Below are 20,345 nucleotides of genomic sequence, written 5' to 3'. Positions count from 1 at the left end.
TTTAGTTATGCCATGATTTACTGTCTGTTCCTTTCCATCACAGATTTAAATGCCAGACCAGGGATGAATTTTTGATTTCCCATCCAACAGTCCAAGTTATGCTTACATAGGGTTAGGGAGGGACTTTGTTTCACATGGATGGGGAGTCTATTATAGAATGGGAATTATATGATATACATATCTGTCTCTTCAACATGTCCTATTTTTTGCAAGCAAAATTTATGTCTTTGGATCTAGTACTTCTGATGCTGTTTGTATTTCATATGTGCAAAAGGTTCATCAAAGTGGGGTCTAAAGTTGCCTGGGAAGCCAGGAAGAGATCACCTCTCAGTAGACTGTAGGAGACTGAGTATAGAGAGACAGGGCTTTGAGGTGAGCCTGTAGGACATTGCGCTTCTGCCCTCTATTTTTTTTTATAACAAATTCTTGTGGACGTTCCAGTTGCTGAATGTGTCTAGTCAGATACATGTCGAAGGGGGCATTACACTCTATGATGGGTCTGACGAGGGCCAAGTACAGTGTTAGGATGACTTCCCTGGACATAGACGCCATGCCCTTACTTATAAGTTGAGCAACATGGAAGGATTTTCTTACTACCTTGCACACATGTTGGTTGAAGGCTAGGTTACTACCTACATGAGTTCTTAGATCCCTAACTAGTGAGTCAACTCTTAGGGGTATTTTATAGATGATGTAATTTCCTGGGGAGGCAGACTTCTCATGAGGTACTATAATGCATTTCTTGACACTGAATTTTAAGACATGGCTTTAGTACTACTTATTTGTCTGTGTTAGACCTTCCTGTAGAGTGTTTGCATCTTTGAGGAGATTCTAGTACTGCTCCCAGTTTGCAATCATCTGCAAATGGACAGCCAGATGCCTTTGACATTGGCTTTGACTTCCAAGAAGTAGATATCAAAAAGGAGTGGGCTTAGCATGTCACCCTGAGGGACTCTACTCATGACCGGCCTCTTTGTGGAAGTGGTCTCACGGATCCTAACCTCCTGGATCCTAACTGTTGGCTATCCAACGTGTTATATCAGGGTTTATGTTAATTCATGAAGTTTGTTAACAGTGCCCGAGTGAGGCATTGTATTAAATGCCTTAACCAGGTCAAGGTAGGCAATATGCACCATTGTACCCTCATCCATTGCCTTGGTAAATTCTTCAAAGAAATCAACCAGATTCAGTAGGCCTAACCTTCCTTTGATGAAGCCAAACTGGGATGGATCCAGTGTATGGAGATCTTTAAAGTCTTTGTAGATCATTTCCACGATAGTTCGTCCCACAGCTTTGCAAATAACACTAGTCAGACTAATGGATCTGTAGTTTCTGGGATCTGTTGATGTTCCACCCTTATGAATGTGGATGACCAGTGCAGTCCTCCATTCTCATATTTTAGACTATTTAGGAGGTGTCCTTGGATGTTACTGGGGCCCACTGAGGCTGCATTTTTGGCCTTGATAAGCCCTTGCCAGATACCCTCACCATTTATAGCTGGAGAGGTTATGTTTGAATGTATTTCTTGGCGGTGGCTGCAGGTAAGTGAGGAATAAGTTGGAACTGAATTTGTCAGCCAACAGATTTGCTAGAGACTGTTTTTTACTTTTTATTAAAGCGTTTTGTCCATAATTTCCTGGCCAATAATTTTTTTTGTGGTTTCTGCAGATTAGCTAAATTGTCTGGATCAGTGAGTGTGGTATCATTAATCTCCAGTTCTGCACACTGCTGTGTTCTGCCTTTGAGGTTTCTGGCATTGCTGAAGAAGGCCTTATGGTTCTCTTTTGCCTGGGAGGCCATCTTAACCTCAAAATTGGCTTAATGAACTTAATTATCCCTCTTAGATGCTTGTTTAGTTTGAACAAGGGAGCTACTATCTTTATGGGAGTTACACTTCCTGATTTTAGCCATGATTTTTTTTTTCTTTTGTTGTATAGCTTGTTTGATTTAGTAAGCAACCAGGGTGATTTGTTTTTGCAGTTAGTTTTGGGCTTACTTCTGGTAGGTATGGCAGCCTCTATGCAGTCACTGACATTACTGTAAAGGGTTTCTATGAATGATTCTGTATAGGCTGCTATGTTCTCTGGGTTTAGGGGGGCACACTGAATTTGACAAACTATCACTTAAAAGGTGGTCTGTCTTTGAATAGTTTCTAACTGTCACTGGGTTTACTATGGTTACAGAGCTGAATTTGATTTCAGAGGAGACAGTTTTATGGTCAGAACTTGCCTGGGAGGACATGACATGGAGGTGCAGTGTTCTCCCATATTTATGAGGATACCGTCCAGTATGTTGTTACCTCCAGTGTCCATATGCACTAATTGGTCAAGGTTACTTATATTTACCAAGTCCAGGAATCTCTGTGCCTGGAGATTTGAGGCTGTGTAGGATTCCTAGTCTATAGAGGAGTAATTAAAATTCCCCATGAGTGTTCATTTGTTTAGTTTCATGGGACATGGAGGGTGACCTATAGTTAGCTAAGATATGGTATGGGATTTTATCTGTAGTGATCTGCATGTGCAAAAACTGCAGTGCATCATCCTATTTAAACAATCTAGAACTATGCTTGTTACTGATGTATATGAAGACACCACCACCCATCCATGCAGCTACTGGTCTAAAAGTGTGGAAGGCACTGAAACCTTGCACTACCAGAGTACTTTCTGCAGTTTAAAACCAACTTGGTAACTGCACAGATGTCTATATTCTTGAGGGTTAGGAGGGCTTGGAGGGAGTGCATTTTTCGTTTAGTTTCCTGGCAGTAAGCTGTAACAGATTTTGCTATATTGGTAGGTTTGTCAATCTGACATTGCCTAAAAATGGCTCTGTAGGAGTGTACAAAATTTTAGCCAGTATTTGAAAGCACAGAGGGGACACGTGCAAATCTCTAGCAAACAGCAATGTGAACTGTTAACCATGCCCTTGTACGCTGACAATTATTGGATCCCCCTTAGAATGATACCAAAAACTCAGCCAATTGTTAAAAATGAATCATCTTTTGTTCGTATTGTGGCATCATCCTCAGTGAAGATAATATGCTGCTCATGTTAGGCTCTTACTAGCCCAAGACACTTAGTTTGAGAATGCCATAATGTCTCTCTTCATATAGTCCAGGAGGTAGGTCTCAGGTTATTTACACCTATATGGACTATGACGGAATCATACTGGTACCTGTAGTGTAATGACTTGAGTGTGTGTATAATTTAGTACATCCTGGCTCCAAACAGACAACTGTTATCTTCTCCTTGTTCAGCCTGGTTAGAGGGGCATCAGTGTATCTTACAATGGTGTCCCCTGTGACTAGAGTCCTGGGAAGTGCATTTGCTTGCTTTATGGGCTTTGTATCTGGGGTTCTACTGAGTGTGGCTGTATGTGTGGTGTTAGGTGTCTTTTTTGTTTAGGAAGATTTCATTTAAGTGACTCAGCAAACGTTGGTCTATGTATGTGCTGTGTGCTATGTCTGGTGGGTGTTGTATGCATGGTTTTGACAACATGATGAGTGCTTGCATGTGAGAGTTTAGCTTCCAGTGACACTATATGTACAGCTCTCGCATACAGTACCTGTTACTTTAAGGATTAAGTAGTTGTCGGTAAACATGAGACAATTGCTACATTGTCTCAAGATACCCATATCCACCAACCTGGCTGCAGAGAAATTAAGAAGCTGCATATCCATGTTGTCTGGTCCTTTAGTTGATGAACTACAAGGGTGTGGCATGCAGGGGTTTACAAAAGGCTGTTAAATGTGCATTACTGGGGCAGACTAAGCTATAAAACACTAAATTCTAATAAATGTAATGGTATTGCCACTCGACATACAAACCTTGTTGGCACACAAGGTTTTTCCTCTATAGTTAACTGCTTTACAGGGTACAATTTTATGGACAGTTCTATGGGGAAATTTTCCATTCTAGGCATTTGCTTCTATGCAGGGCACTGTTGCCACCGTGTGGTGGGCAGCTCCACAAACGTGCCAAATTTATGTGTGCACTGAAACAACAGGGAACTGACTATTCAGCCCCCTGGACAACAAAATGGCTACATTTTATTTATTTCCTAACTCAGATACAACAGCAAAACACCTCCTTCCATAAAATGACTAATCCTAATCCTCCTAATGTAAAACACAGTAAAAAGAATCCCCACAAATGCAATTTTACTACAAACAACTAGTTAGAAATCCCATACAAAAGGAGATTTAAAGACAGAGTAACAGCAGTAAAAGTGATAGGAAAAACACTTTTTTTGTGAAAATATCAGTGAAATGCACAAATAAAGCAAGAAAATAGCAGCAATAACTTAAAATAAGTTATACAGGTGTGATTTACCAATCCAAAGTACTTAGTTTTGCCTTGATGGCACTGGATACAAGTAAAACACTTCTAAAGCACAGGCTAGGATGCCAAGCTTAGCTAAACTCTGTGGAAATGAACACAGAGCTGCACAAACGTGTCAAGTTTATACCAGTATTGAAAAAAAAAAGAAAACTGGCAACTGTGACTTCTGGCTAGTAATTAAGTAATTAATTAATTAATTTTAATTTGTTAGAGTAGTATAATGAAACAGCTGGACCATTTTTCAGCCTGCCAAGGACATTTGCAACTTAACTGTGGAATTCCTGGGGTCCAGATTATAATATTGCATGATATATGTAAGGATCACCTCCAAAATGATAAAATGGGGACTGCACCACTCAAGCTGCAAACCACTTTCACTTGCATACACAGGCTTACCAGGTGGAGGCTCTTGAACAGCTTTAACAATGTCTGAAACCTCACCCAGTAAATCTGGTGGCAAGTAGGCTGAAGGGGTATCTATAACTGAAGCTAGGCCTTACAGTGGAACTGGATGTTGCCCCAACCATAGGGGATACCCTTGACTAAGACCATCAAATTTTGTCAGGAACTTCACTACCTGAAAGAATGTTTCCATATCACTACTAATCAAAGTGCTTGAAACAAAGCCGTTCTATGCCACCATAAGGTAAAGAGAATGATTTTTGTTCTTTCCTCCCTTAACTTTGCAATGAAATAAGGAACCAGAGCAGGAAAAGCAGAGGACAACATTCTTGCGAGTTATCAGGAAGATGAACACCAGGCAACACCACTGAATCCACAGCTCCAGAAGAGGACTAGAGAAATAATTCAAGATTTGTCATCTCATTCACTTCCCCTTGGAATGTGAAATGCCCTTGACTATGATCTGGTGCAGACAAGTTAAATATATATATATATATATATATATATATATATATATATATATATATAAAAGGGGACTGAACTTGTGATTTGCACACCTTTACTTGTTTAGATATTAACTGACAGACTAGTTATCTGGCAGCTATGAAGAGGCCTGGAAGCAGCCTAAGAGAGTACCCCCCCCCCACCCCATAAGCGAAAGTGTCTATCATTAGAATCTGTGACAGACTCAGCTGTAGGAAAGGAAGACTCACTTAGTGGGTGGTAGCAATGGCCCATCACATCAAGACCTGGCAACAGTAGTCTGACACCAGCAGAAGGTCTATGAGCATATAGTGGTTCTACAGCTACTGTCATCTCACAGTCCACTACAGTACCGCCATCCTTAAGCATACAAACAGCACCAAGAAGAGTACAACTCTCCTTAAGCCCAAAAAGACACTGAAAATGATGCCCACCCACAGCAAATGGAGAATCTCAGATTTAGACCACAAACAGTGCAGTGCTAAATGGCACCCTGCATGTCCAATGAAACCATTCAAGTGTATTGTAGGAGCAAAGGCATAAACATCTGCCGGGTGGCAGTCTCGAACTGTAAGTATTAGATATATTCCCAAAACGCCAAGCAGATAACAAAAAAGAAACACTCGCCACCACGAAGAACGGTCCAACCAACTATAATCCAATCCACTTGTTCAGATAAAAGCACTTTATTCAAGTAAAAACAGATATGAACGCCTTATAACTAAAAACACATACTGCGTTTTCGTTGACTTCTTTGACTTCATCAGAAACAATTAACTCATCAAATAATCATCATTTTTATAATTTCATTCATTGATTAATTATGCAATTAATTTGGAAGTTTAAAATTTTAAAGGAATAGAAATAATGCATACTACATAATGCCACAACCAGATATCACTGTATAATAATATTAAACCACACAGTAGCTCTAAGTAAATAATTATTATTACTTTAGTTGTTCCTTCAAAAAGGAGAACTTTTATATGATTAAATAGGAATGCTTCAAAGAACTGTTTTAAAAACTACTTTAAAAATTGTACATTATAGTTGGTTGGACCGTTCTTCGTGGTGGCGAGTGTTTCTTTTTCGTTATCTGCTTGGCGTTTTGGTGTTATAGTACTTTTGCAGTTCCTATTAGATATATTGGCTGAACTGGCTGACATCCATAATAGAAAAAGCTGTCAATCATCTTTGAGATCAGTAAAGGCAGGAGTAAAGCCTATTGACTCCATTGGAAAACTGTGATAACCTCTATAGCCCTTTCAGAAGGACAGTCTGAAAGCCTCCCTGAAGCAGACTGGTGTACAGTTGGAGTCCTTTTTAGGTGGGAAGAACAGTGAGCTTCAGGATGTGGATGAGTGCAATGCAAGTCTAGAAACCACCAGTCATTTCTGACGATTCCCTCAACAAAGTAAATTTGGAGAACCTCCCCCAAAGACAGTCCCAGACTAGAGTAAAGACTGCTATAGCACCAATGGCAGGGACATCCTGTTGGGTGACTTAGTTGGCATAAGCAGGCAAGGTTAAGTTGTACTTTAGCTCTTCCCTTGGGCACTGAAAAGACTTCTTCCACTTTTGAGGTTGGCTAGTCTCTGAATAAAAATAAGTGAAGGGAAGAGGATGATACCGGCTCTTCAAAGTGGTGAAGGCCTGCTTCCTCCTAAAGAGATCATCAACCAGGTCCTTAACTGACCGAAGAGCATGACTCCTTAAAATGGGAATCCAGGATGCTGTTCCTGAGTTCCTCAATATGAAAGGGCAATCTTAGCCAAAGCACTCTATGTAAGCACATGCCTGCAGCATTAGCCAAACTGTGTGCACAATCAAAGTTACAGTTGGCCTGCCCAGTTTAGAAGCTGCTGACAGTCTCCACAAGGTCCTCCATTAACCCAGAATCAGGAAGGAGGTCAAGCTTTTACATAGCTTTATCTATGCGTGAGAATTGAAACTGGAAAGATGAGATGAGTGGTTGAATTTTTAAGCTCCAACCTGGAAGATGAGCACATTTACATACCACAACACGCCAGAGATTTGGACGGTGTCAAGTGGGGGTGTAACAATATGGTATGAACATGCCGCTCAACTGTACAGATTTTCGCAAAATGTCCAAATTTTTGTCTCATACTTTTAGTCCACTTTTCATAAAACTGTGGTTTTCTAACAAATTCTTGGCAAATCTTTGAAGCTTGAGGTCTGAAAATAATGATGGACACTTGAGTTTCAGACTTTATACCCTTCAGAAAATTCATGTTAATACAAACCCTGCTATTCTATTAACTTTGTAAGTTTGTAAGAGCTATATTTAAAAAATGCCCCTATTTTTGGTCCTTTATCCCTTCATTATCTATGGCTTTCTCCAGATTTCTTGCTCTAAGAGGTTGAGATGTATGGCTATGAGATCTAGGACATATTCCAGATCAGTGAGATCACACAGGAGACATCATGAGAAGTTTTACTAAGTGGCTCTACCTACTTGAGTGGGAGCCACATAAAAGGCATCTGCCTTCTTGGGTGCCAAAAAGGAAGAGTAAAGCTGCCTCCAAACCATCTGCACAGGACCCTTAATGACTACTTCCATGGAAGGGGTATAATCTAGAACTACCTTAGAATTATTTCCCAGCCAGGCATTTTGGAGGGTTCTGAAGAAGACTCTGAAGCTAGCCATGCTGTCTCTTACAGGACCAACAGACTCCTATAAGAAGGGTGGACCCCTATACTTGTCCATCTTAGTCTCAGGATTCTTTAACTTCCCACAGAATCATCCTCCCCCTACCAGCAGTGGTAAAGTTGCATACAGTCTCAATGCAAGGCCACAGGAGCAGGGAGATAGAGAAGGTAGTGCACAAGGATAGGCCCCTCATACTGGGCAATGGGACGGGTGATGGGTGATGGCATAGTTCATACTGCCAATTAGTGTCCTCCAGTAGCCATGACTCCGGTATACTTGATGTCTAGGCCTTGAGCCATATCCTGGCATGTAAGAATGGATGGATGCCCTCAGCCTGGACCAGTCAGTTCAGCTGGGCTGGGGGGAGGGGGTAGTCTTAGGAGGGAAGCTCTTAGACTCAAGCTCCTGTCCAGTCCATGGAATCAAACTGACTGTAGACTCCAGTGGCTCAGCCTAAGGCCAGGCACTATCAGCTCCCCAAGATACACCTCTCAAGTTGGGTGTGAGTTAGAAATACAGCTCATCCAGTCTTCTTATCTCCCACCTTGACAGAGGACTGGCATAGGCTTGAGTCCTTTCTAGAAGAGGACATTAGCACCTCCAGAGACCAGAGAGACAGTTTCACAGCAGGCTTAATTGCAGGGGAGCTAGGCCTCAAACTACCCTAGTGGTGATACCAGCTGCAATGTGGACCCTTTCACCAGTTCTCCTTGAGGAGTTTTTGACTACTGCCAACTTTTTTTTGTGGGGGGGCATGATATAATTCAAAAGTTTCCTCCTTCAGCAGTAACAGATGTCAGGGTTAAACCTCGGGCACATGTGGTACTATTTTACACTCTGTTCCTTCACAAGATAGTATAGATAATGCTGCTGTGGATCTTGGCAGGTTATTTAGATGGCCACAAGGACAGTTTAATTTATAACGCATATAAATGCCAAAAACTTCACTAATGAGAGTAAGAATCAAGAGCTAAAGTAGTTTCAGCTCAGGAGATTACTGAGCCTTATATATTCATAGTGTGACGTCACAATATGCATTAGAAAAGGTACAGACACTTGTCAGAGTGTGTGAGACATTTCAGCATTTTGCTGAATGGTAATTGGCTGAAATAAGGACCCAAGCATACCAACTTCTAGTGTATGGAAGGAGAGGGGAGCTAGCAAAAGAAGAGTTTGTACAGAAGTCAAGGTGCCAAACACTGTACACTATCCTCTTTAGCAAATCTGCAGTGCAAGACAGCAGGTGGAAAGTCGGTAACACAAAACATATCACAATCTGTAATGGGATGGAGAAGTGGGGGAGGGGCAAAGAACACAAGTCTCAAACTTCAAAATGGTGAGGTTTATTTTAGACAAAAACATAATGAGCAATATAAAGAGATGAGAATAAATTCAGGAACTGTGGGTAACAGGCTGGGAGTACTGTACTGAAGACAGATACAGACTTACACGAAAACATGATAGGAAAAAGATGTCAGGTTAGATGCATATGTCATTATAAAGAAAATGAAATTAAGAGACTGGGGGTAGCCCAGATGGAAAGAATGGTCCCTGAAGATACTAGAAAAAGGTAGTTAGGGTACTACAAAAACAAAGCAAGACAGCAGTAGCCTGTAGTCTGCCAAAAAATGTAAAAAATCTTTAAAAACCCAGGTATCCACCAGACAATTGAACACTAAACTGGCTAAAAGTGCACTACGTAGAGTACAAGAATATCAAGGAATAAACAGAGGAAATGAACACATTCATCACCTCTGACTTCACCAAATAATGAGAAGGAATGGGACAAGTATGGAAGAGAAGCATAGGTAGGAATGGGACGTGGGTGGTGGAGTTGAACAGATGGACTCCAAAATGCAAAATAATCCCAGAATGCTGAAAAGTGACAACTGGTTTATAACCTTGTGCATTTAAAGAGCCAACAGGAATGCATGTGGGTCTTGGCAAGGAATTCACATCTTTTTACTGAACTAGTGGATAGTACCAGGTGACTGAAGAGTGTCTCATCATACAAATGCATAAGTTTGGCTTTTACTGTACAAATACATAAGAAACAGGAGGGATTTGGGAAGAAAAAGAACTATTAAGTAATACTTACTCTCCACTCCATTACAAGGCAAGGCGATGCACTTTACAGATAACATAAATGTTAGTCCAATAGTGTCAGAAATGGAGAAAGGTTACATTTCTAGTGAACTTTAATAAAGCCAGAATGATATGCAAAGAAAAAAGCTACGATATAATGTTACAGAGTAACAGTATATCTATCTGGTAAGGGGTTCTAGGAGTAAAGCACAGACTGGAAAGGCTGTCTGCAAAAGACTGGCGAAGGAAAATAATTCAGGACTGTGATCAACCTTCCTAAACTCAGTCATGGAACTGTTTCCAGTTCTGTAACATACAGGGGTAGAGCATGGACTATTACCTAGATGACTCAAGTTTGATTAGCAGGTTGGTCACTACAGCATCCATGCAGGGGAGAGTGGGAGTGAACCACTAAACTAAAGTTGGTTCACCAATGCAGTGGAGAAGGAGGAGCTAATCCTTGCAACAATGACTCAACAGGAGTAGCAGGTATTGGATCCATATGTCACACACCTTACCTAAGCTGGCGAGGGGCCTTTAACTATGCAGACTCATGCACAGGGAAAATCTCAACCAATGGCAAATAGAAAAGCCATCAACTGCCAAGAGAAGGGAAGTTAGGTGAGGAGGGAGAGGACTCTCCAATGAATGATTATTTGGCCACTACTTGACTCACCCAAAAAGAGTATAAAGATAGGCTCCACCTCCATTCAGGGATCAAATGGGTTATAGGATTCTTGCCCATGCTTGGGAATGAATGGGCCAGCTCTTGCCCCAGAAGGGAAAATATTAGGTTACTATAGTGCTGCGGAGGCTTGCTGTCAATGGGTGTGGGCAAAAAAAATTATAGTCACAGAAAGCAACAGACCAAGGACACAAAATGCAGGATAACAGTGAAGGAGAGTTATGGGAAGTGATCAAAGTTTTCACATCATACACTTATCTTCAACTCCAAAATGAATAATTCCCAAACAGAATGTATTATTATCTTTCAACACGTACAGCCATGTAACACTTATGCAAAAAGACTCCATTCCCACTCAAACACACACACACACACACACACACACACACACACACACACACACACACACACACACACACACACGCAACCACATACATGCATACATGCACACAACAAACATACCACACTACAAACACATGCATGACACACAGGCATGCACACCTGTATGCATACACACACACACACACACACACACACACACACACACACACACACACACACACACACACACACACACACTCACACAGACACAATCTTAAAAGGTATACAGTCCTTCACACTACAGATGTACAATTCCAACAGTTAAGCAGTCTTTTTCTGTTTACGAGACTGATACCTGGACTTATCCCTGGCACCTGCTGTTAGTGTCACTGGCTGGTACTTTATTCTGGTGATAACTAGCGCTTACACTGGTAATGTTTAGTATGTGAAACAATGTCAGATTGTTTAGAACTAACTGGAGCAGAAAAACAAATGGAATTGTAGAACTAGGTTATTCATCAGAAAGCAAACCAGTTCCCACACTACAAATTTTATAATCTACAAGCAGCAATGCAACATACATACCCAGTGTCATCAATTCTTCATCCAACAAAGATACACAGGAAGAATTGCCATGTTGATTATTTTTTGTGTGTTCCATGACAGGAGAGAAAACCGAGTCAATATCAGAAAAGTCAATCAAGTGGTAACTCTTGATGCCACCAGGGCTTTGAGGAGATTTAGACTCTGAAAAAAAAAAAACAATTTAAAGCTAATTTGGAAAAATGAAAAACATAAACACATAAAAGTCCTACATCTTACTAAAGGATGGGTTCTATTTCAAACAGATATCTAGGTTTGCTCATAGACTCAAAATTCCCCTTTTTTACTTGCTAAAGAACCCACACTTTATTCCCACCTGACTCATTTCAAAAACCTTAGAGTCTAACCTGGCTCTGTGGCATTGCAGAATGATTCCTGACTGAGTTGTAGGTAACCAGGGGGTGACTAGCGCTGCCAGCACTAGAGGAACCAGGCATGGCCCACTCTTCTCTCCAGGAGGGATTAGAGTGCATACATATTGTGTAGCGTTAACTTCCTGGTGAAGACCAGAAAGCTCACTGTTGAAGCTTAGGGGTGGGGTAGGGATGGCTTGTGGAAGTGAAAGGCCTTCCTCTGCTGCCATCCCACTGCATGCCCTTCCCCTACACTCACTGGGTGTGTGCATTAGGAATGGGAAAACTAAAAACCTGAAATCATCCCAATGGCTGTCTGAATGATGGCCCCTTCAGGCTGACCCTAGCTCTGATGATGGGGAATGAATGGGAAGACTGGCCTTAGAGGGAGCTGATGATCAACAGTCAGTGGGGACAATGAGTGCAAAAAAACACCTCTGGAATTAAGCATTGGCAATACAATATTCGGTAGTGTGAGTTGTAATGAAGCCATATAAGTTCCCATCTCCATTCACTGGCCTACTACATCCCTTTTAGAAAAAATTCTGTGCATTTGTCATTCATGATCTTAAGTTTACAACCAGATTTCAAGAAAAGGAATTCCTAAGCGAGTTAAACCTTTATACATAGCTATAAATCACATTAAGTGAATGAGAAAATGGTATATGCATGCATGCTTTTATTTAGATTACCAAAAGCTAATCTTTGAATACCTTTGTATATGGCGATCTCTGCTTTAGCCAAAAAAAATGTGTTAATAATATATTATGAAAAATAAAATGGATGCCACACATTGAATCACATTAAACCTTTACACGTTATTTGCATAATCAGCAGCATGGGTACAGCACATATTATGTGACAAGTGCATTAACTGAAGCTGTGCAACAAAAAAAGAGCATGACAGTTGTAGAATGCAACACTGACTTTCAGAAAGAAGAAAACATATGCACAGTCATAATAAGACCTACCTGCTGTAAGTCTAATGATTTTAAGGCTGTTTTAATACTTAAGATTGTGAAGGTTCCACTAAGAACAATTAAAATGTTTACTTAAATGAAAAAGGTTCCATTCTGACCAATTAAAATTTTATCTTCAGAAACAAGAGTTTCAGAAACTTGGGTTTGAAGCAAATTTGCTCTTTTGGTGAGACTGAAGGACTTTAAAGAGCAGAAGACCTATTAAACTATTTTTAATCATACCTGGGAAACTTAACACCTTTCTTGCATAAACAAAGATGAGCATTAATCCAGTCAATAAACAAACATAGGTTTTTGACATATTTTTTGGGTTTCTGGCTTACACAAGTATTCATTTGAAAATCCACAGGATGACCAAGCTCACCTTTCAAACTAAAAGCTTAAGAAATTTGGGACTAGAGAAAATGACTATACTTTATTCATGAATGGGTAAGGTATAATGCAGTGGCTGAGTTTATTGAGGAAGATTGAAGATTGAAGCTGCGATCATTAATAATATGCTAATGTTGTAAGAATTAGTTTTACTTTGAAATGCATTACCTTCACACAAAATGTCTGCATACATACAAGGACAGGCAGGTACATAGCAGCACCTGAATTCCACTCCTGATCACAATAAAATGTCAATGTTTCATACCATATCGTAATAAATGTTGAACAAAATGAAGCCTGAACCCATGATGTAGAGGGGCACTCGGACTATGACCCAGGTGGCCTGTGTTCAGTTACTGGCGCAGACAATGGAGGTGTCAGTGTGGAGAGCATGAGTGAGCCACCAGTGCTGGCCTGCCCATCATGGGTGCACATAAAGCAGTTCAGCTTGCTGCTTTGGTGACACCTACCTCTGGGTGGGTGTTTACCTATAGAAGCACATTAGCAAGTCTCTGCTGCATTAGTAGTGCGTCACTTGATAAGAGTAGCATGTGTGGTGGTACAGTATACCATTCTCTGAGTAGCAGTAATGGTAGAGTCTGCAAGCTGAACTTGGGGATGGGAGTTAGTGCAGTTTGCAGGAATGGCAGACTGACCCACTCCCTAACACATAACTCTTACCCAAGGATCAAATAGTCTGATAGGCTCTGTGGATAGGGAAAAAGTAGGCTGCAGAGCTCTCATCCTCTCCAAGGAAGCCTAGTTCTTACCCAAGGGAGGAATTAATGAACCTATTTGGTGCAAGCAAAGGAGCAATTGGGCAAATTCCACAGACCAGGGAGACTGGAGCAGGGAATAAATGTTTAACAAAATGTGTGAAATTAGTCTATGAAATGTGTAGTCACACACATGTATTCAAGACAAACGGCAATGTAATTTCAACTGTTAAATGCCAATGAATCTAACTTTTATTCATGTTCCAAAAATGTTTGCAGTGATACCCTGGCAGTATCTGAAATCTTGGGGGAACAGCCTGTGCAGTTTAAAGGAAAATATAAAAATATGAAAGGCAAAAATAGCATTTCTTTAACTGGGATGACATTACACCGTCTGTACCTTGGCACCTCAGATTTCTACAAAATTGCTGAAAATCTCAACAATCTATACTTTTTTAACTTCAGATATTTCATAGTGCCATGGGTAAGCATATTGTTATAAAAAAGAAAACAAACCATTACTTTTCATTAATTATACATATATGGTTTCTTTCTTAAAATTATCATTCATTTCAACTTTACATAGACCGCTCAAGTCTTTCCTTCTATGAAATTCTACTCCCCCCTCCTCCTGAACATTGTCAACTGAATGTAATGTTCCCACAAATTCCATTTATTTCTATGTCATTTGCTCCTTTTTTCTAAAGGTCCCAGCTTCAGTTCTTCTACCTTCTTTAAAAAATTCAATAGTCCAGTTATTACTGGCTCAGATTTTGATTTCCATTTTCTAGTAATTGTTTTTTTGGCAACAAACGACATTAAGCTTAGCAGGGCCTTACTATATCTAGTTAATTCCGTTTCTATAACCCAGCTCAAAAGAATAATTTCCTTAATTACAATAATTTGCTCTTCCAACATTTCTGACAAAGTGCCCTGTTGTGAATTTTTTAAATCTCCTGACTCATTGCATTCCCATAAAACATGTTCCTAAGTACCCCTCTCTTTCCCATCACACATTTTGCTGTCTCTGAAGACTACCTGGGGTATTCAAATGACTGTGCAAACACTTACATGGAAAATCCTACACCTTCTGGTTTTGTTGCATTCTTGGGAGCTATACAAGCATCCTTCCATATGTCATTTGAATATTGCCTTTCCATTTTCATTTCCCAGTCTGTCTAATCTCTTGTTGATTGCTTCTTACAGTTACAGTGCATTATTTCAGACACCGCATTAATTATCCCACTTTTACCTTTTACCTTAGAATTTTCTGCCTCATTTACTTAGACTTAAGAAGGCAAAATAATCTGAAATGAAAGTAGGAGTATTATCAAATTTCTTACCAGGATTTAGAGGATGAAATGGGAGGGGAAAGGAATTTAAACAGCATTTAAGGTTCTTACCAAGTTACTTTTCTCAGTGAAGTGCTGCAACATAAGGATATAAATCTTTATATGCTAATGCATAGTTACACAAAGTGCATGTCATGTGGTACATTTCTTTCTAAATGACCCACAGTAAAGATCTCATGAAGGTGAAAATCATATCTCCTGTCCTTGTGTACCACATTGAGTATCTTCACAAACAACCGAACACTACCTGGTGTCAGAAGTGAAAATATACTTATTTTGAAAGTGTATATAATTTAGAAGTCAAGAAGTATAATCTGTTAGTCAGAAAAAATGGTCCAGATGGTACAATAAGGAATTATTTTGCTGCAACACAATGTAGCAGAAAATGGGAAGCTTTGTATTCTGAAAATTTGCTCCTGACTACAATGGAACAGCTGATAAGCCTGAAAAAGTGTTTTGTACCATGTTTCTGTATATTGTTGAAGTAAAAAAACAAGAAAAAGAAAAACAAAAGATATTTAACACTTTTAGTTTTTCGGGGACAGGAAAAAGACAAAACAGCAACAACAGAATGCCAAGGTTAGAGGTAGATGATGCTCAATTACCAACAGTTAGGATAGCAGGAAATGACATAAAAATGGTGATGTATAACCAATCTACAGGACAATCCCCAGCAATAGATGGCGTTCCTGTGGAAGTCTGGAAGCTAGGAGGGATGAATGTGACAAAGGTCTGGAAGGTTTTGTTTAACAGTATTTTAAAAGGAGGAGAAGCTCCAACATGCTGGAAAAAAGTGGTAGTGGCTGTAATACCTTAAGATGGTAAAAAAAACATCAGATCCAGCTTCATATAAGCCCATTTTGATTCCAGAAAAGAAGTTATGTACTCATCATAACATTCCATGTGTGTTGTCCATCTCCCCCTTTATTCTCACTGATGGGTCAGATCTCATCCATAAGATCCATCTCAGCCTTTACCAAAGCTCAAAGCCTTCAACAAGGTCATGGGCACTCTCCCTATCCCAGAATGCATCTCGTAACTACTTCAGATCTTGTTTGCCCATTAGGAAAACAAATACCCCTAAGAAAAAAGGGTTTTAAAGTCGTATCTAGATTAATAGATTAAGAAGAAACCATTTCTGAAGTCATGGAGTCCATAATACTCCAATTAGTAGAACCCGATCTCCCAAAAGCACAGGTAGGGGGTAGGTGGGTGGGTTGTGAGAATAAAGGTGGAGATGGACAACACATGGAACGTTATGGTGAATACATAATTTCCTTATGCAAAGTTGTCCAATCTCACCTTTATTCTCACTGATGGGACAGCGTCCCTAGTACCTAAATTTTGTCTGGCTCATGGGAGAATATTCCTCAGAACCACAGATCCAAATGAGGCTATACTCCTGGAGGCCAAATCAACTTTGTAATGAGTAATAAAGGTATGAGGACTTGCCCACGTGCCTGCAGCACATATACTGTCCATGAAGGCTCTCGCTAAGAAATCTAAGGAAGTAGCAACTGCTATAGTTGAGTGGCTTTGACTTGTTGTGGAAGCTGTTTGTTTTGTGATTTGTAAATAGTGGTTATACATTTTGAAAGCCATTTAGATAAGGTTACTTTGGATACTGATAATCCCTTCCTTGTGTCAGAAAAGGAGACAAACAGCTGATCATACTTTCTGAAATCTGTGGTTCTGTTTAAATAAAAATATAATTGTCTATTAACATCTAGCAAATGTAACATATATTCTGCTTATTTTCAAATTTTGGAAAAACAAATGGCAACTCAATGGATTGCTTAAGATTATTTCCCGCTACAACTTTTGGCAGAAAGGAAGGATTAGTTTGTAATGAGTCCCTGTCCTTGTGAAATACCAAATATGGTGGTGGACAGTGCTTGCAACTCAGAAACTCTTCTTACTGATGTAATAGCCACTAGAAAAATAGTCTTCCAAGATAAAAAATTTAATTCACAATTGGCTGCTGACTCAAAAAGGAGGTAGATTATACAAGACAAAATAAAATTTAAGTCCCAAGGAGGAGATGGCTCTTTTAAGGAGGCCTCAATAAAGTTGTCCCTTTAAGGAAAACTTCACAGAGTTTGCTACACATAACAGAAGAACCATTTTCTCCTAAATGAAAATTTGAAATTACTGCTAATTGAACCCTGATAGTAGCCGCAGCAGCTCCCTCATTGAAAAGCTTAGCTAGAAAATCTACAATGAAATATAGAGGTGCAGTAAAGGGATCAACATGTTTTGTTTGCCCGAATCACACATTTCTTCTATTTTCCTTTATAAAGTTTCCTTGTGGAAGCTTTGTGGGAAGAGATCAAAATATGTCTCACCGGTGATGAAAGGGAAGGAAACCTGGCCATTAATGATATTGGAGCAGCCAAGCTGTCAGTTTGAGGTTGTGTAACTTGGGATGAACCTTTCCTGAAGCATGTATTAAGAGATCTGGAACTGGGTGCAGTATTTATGGTTTGTCCCGAAGATGAGGCCAAAGGAAGGGGAACCAAATTTGTCGGGGCCAGTAGGGGGCAATTAGAATTATGGTTCTCTTCAACAAACTTGCTTTCTGTAATACTTTGGGAATCAGGGTTGTTGGTAGGTAAGTATATTGGAGTCCCGGGGCCAATCGTGAACAAGTGCATCTCTCGGGTCTCCCCTGGAGGGGACATTATAGCACAGTAGTTGCTGCATCTGGTGATCATAGACGAGGCAAACTGATCGCAGCAAGGCTGACCCCATTTTTGGAAGATCTCTTCTGCAATCTCCTGCTTGAGGGACCACTCGTGAGGCATTAGAATACCTCTACTCAATCTGTCTGCTTTCACGTTTGATTTCCCTGGTATGTGTATTGCAGTTAGAAACAGACTGGAAGAAATTGCCCATTGCCACATCCTTAGAGCTTCTCAACAAAGGGGGTAAGATCTGGTTCCTCCTTGTTTGTTTATATCCACACTACAGACATGTTGTCTGATTGGACTGCTATTGTCCCTAGAAGGAGAGAATCATGAAAGGCTTGTAATGCTAAAATCACTGCCCTCATCTCTAGAACGTTTATGCGCAGATGGGCCTCATAAGGATGCCAGGTGCCTTGAAATGTCTTTCCCAGATAATGTACCCCCCAACTGGGAAGCATGTGCCGTCACCATGGCTCGGATTGGGGAAGCATGAAGGGATAGCCCTGAATTACCTGAGGTGACTGAATCCACCATAAAAAAGTCTTGTTTCCAAGACTTGGTAATCAAAATGTTGTGAGTCATTGGAAGTTCAAGAAGAGACCATTGTGTTGACAGCATCCACTGAAGTAACCTCATGTTAAGGTGTGTTAATGGTACCTGAACAATTGAAGCTGCCATAGTGCCAAGTACTTGAAGTACTAGTTTGGCAAGTGCTCATTTCTTCCTTATTAAACTCTTTACCTGATGTCGTAAAGTGTGTATCCTTTCTGGAGTAACACTTGCTATCTTCCTTTATGTGTCTAACTCTACTGCTATAAATATCAAATTCTGACAGCGTTTTAAAGCAGATTTTGTGTAGTTTATTGTAGCATCTAGCCTTGAATAGATTTGTAATGTAATTTGTCTTGGCCTGTAGCAGAAGATGCCTGGTCGGGGCGGTTATGAGCCAGTCGTCTAGATATGGAAAGACCCGGAATCCTTGATGGCATAGGTGAGCCAACACTACTGCCATGCATTTGGTGAACACTCTGGGGGCTATAGTGAGACCAAAGGGCAGAGCTCGAAACTGGTAATGACTGGCTCCTAGCTGGAAGAGCAAATGCCTCCTGCACCATCTGTCTATTTTTACGTGGTAGTACACTTCATGGAGGTCTATAGGGTACATCCAATTGTCTTTTTCCAGAAATGTAAGTATCGACTGCAGCATAAACATCCGGAACTTGCTCTTCATTACTAATTTGTTTAATTTGCTGAGATCCAAGATTGGTCTCCAGTCCCCCTTTTTCTTTGGAACTAAAAAGAATTTTGAGCAAGTTCCGGATCTTGTCTGGTCTGTGGGGACTTCTTGGATGACTCTTTTGTTTAGCAACTTTGAGATTCCTAAGGTTGTTTATTCTACTTGACTGAATGGAACACCTGGAACTCTTGTGTTTTTTGGGACTGGAAGGGAAAAGGGGATAATGTAACCTCTGGATATCATTCTCTGCACCTATTTGTCATTTGTTATATCTAGCCAGGATTAAAAGTGCAGAGATAATTGCCCCCAGATTGCCTCCAGAGGTGGACAATCAGACCTCCCTTCAGGAGAGCTGAAAGAGCATTCCAAAGAAAGCTTCTCTAGAGCCCTGATTCTGTGGGCCTTCTAAGCTGCTTGGTCAGCATCTTCAATTGTTGCCCCCCCCCCTCTGCCTCTGGGGGAACTTTCACTCTGTGAGTCTGGGAAAGACCTTTAAGATCTCCTAAACCACATCTTTCCACTACCTCTCTGTCCTTTGGGAAAGGGTCTAGTAGGAGTGGAAAGGGATACTCCAATGACAAATAAAGTCTTGCCGTCTTGTTCATACCTGGTGAGTGTTTCTTTTACCTTTGGCTCAAACAATGAAGAGGACTGAAAGGGGCATTAACAAAAAAAGACTCGAAGGGCTCTATGAAATAGCAAATGTGCATCCAGACCTGCCTCCTAAGAGAAATACATGAACTCGCTGCCATACTTGTTCCATCCACTGCATATGAGATTAGCCTCATGAACGAGTTTGCTGCAGAGTTTAGGGTAGCAAGTTGGAAGGCTACCTTGTCTGTGACCTCATCAGCTACAGCTCCTTGTAGGGTATCCCACTGCAGTCTTGTGAAATGGCATAGGTAGTTCAGTGACCAAAGAGCAAAGGTTGCTAAAGAGAAGACGTGCTTCCCATATCTATCCATGGTCCTAGAATCTTTATTAGGAGGACTGATAGAGGAATTTGTTTCAAATAGTTCCTTTTTAGTGGCTGCCACCACAACTGTGGTATCCACAGCTAC

General features: G+C 40.4%; 1 protein-coding gene across 1 annotated transcript in view; it reads right to left on the bottom strand.

Moving 5' to 3' along the window:
• The window catches only part of LOC122816478 (ADP-ribosylation factor-binding protein GGA1-like), a 1,452,484-nt gene that overhangs the window by 606,689 nt on the left and 825,450 nt on the right, over positions 1-20,345 (bottom strand). The window contains exon 11 of the mRNA XM_044089299.1: positions 11,570-11,731. Coding sequence (XP_043945234.1) covers positions 11,570-11,731 — 162 coding nt within the window. The remainder of the gene's footprint in view (positions 1-11,569; positions 11,732-20,345) is intronic.

The sequence above is a fragment of the Protopterus annectens genome, chromosome 12.part0 (genome assembly GCF_019279795.1).
Source record: "Protopterus annectens isolate FY-2018-M chromosome 12.part0, PAN1.0, whole genome shotgun sequence".
NCBI lineage: Eukaryota > Metazoa > Chordata > Ceratodontiformes > Protopteridae > Protopterus > Protopterus annectens.
This window is presented reverse-complemented; position numbering and strand designations above follow the sequence as displayed.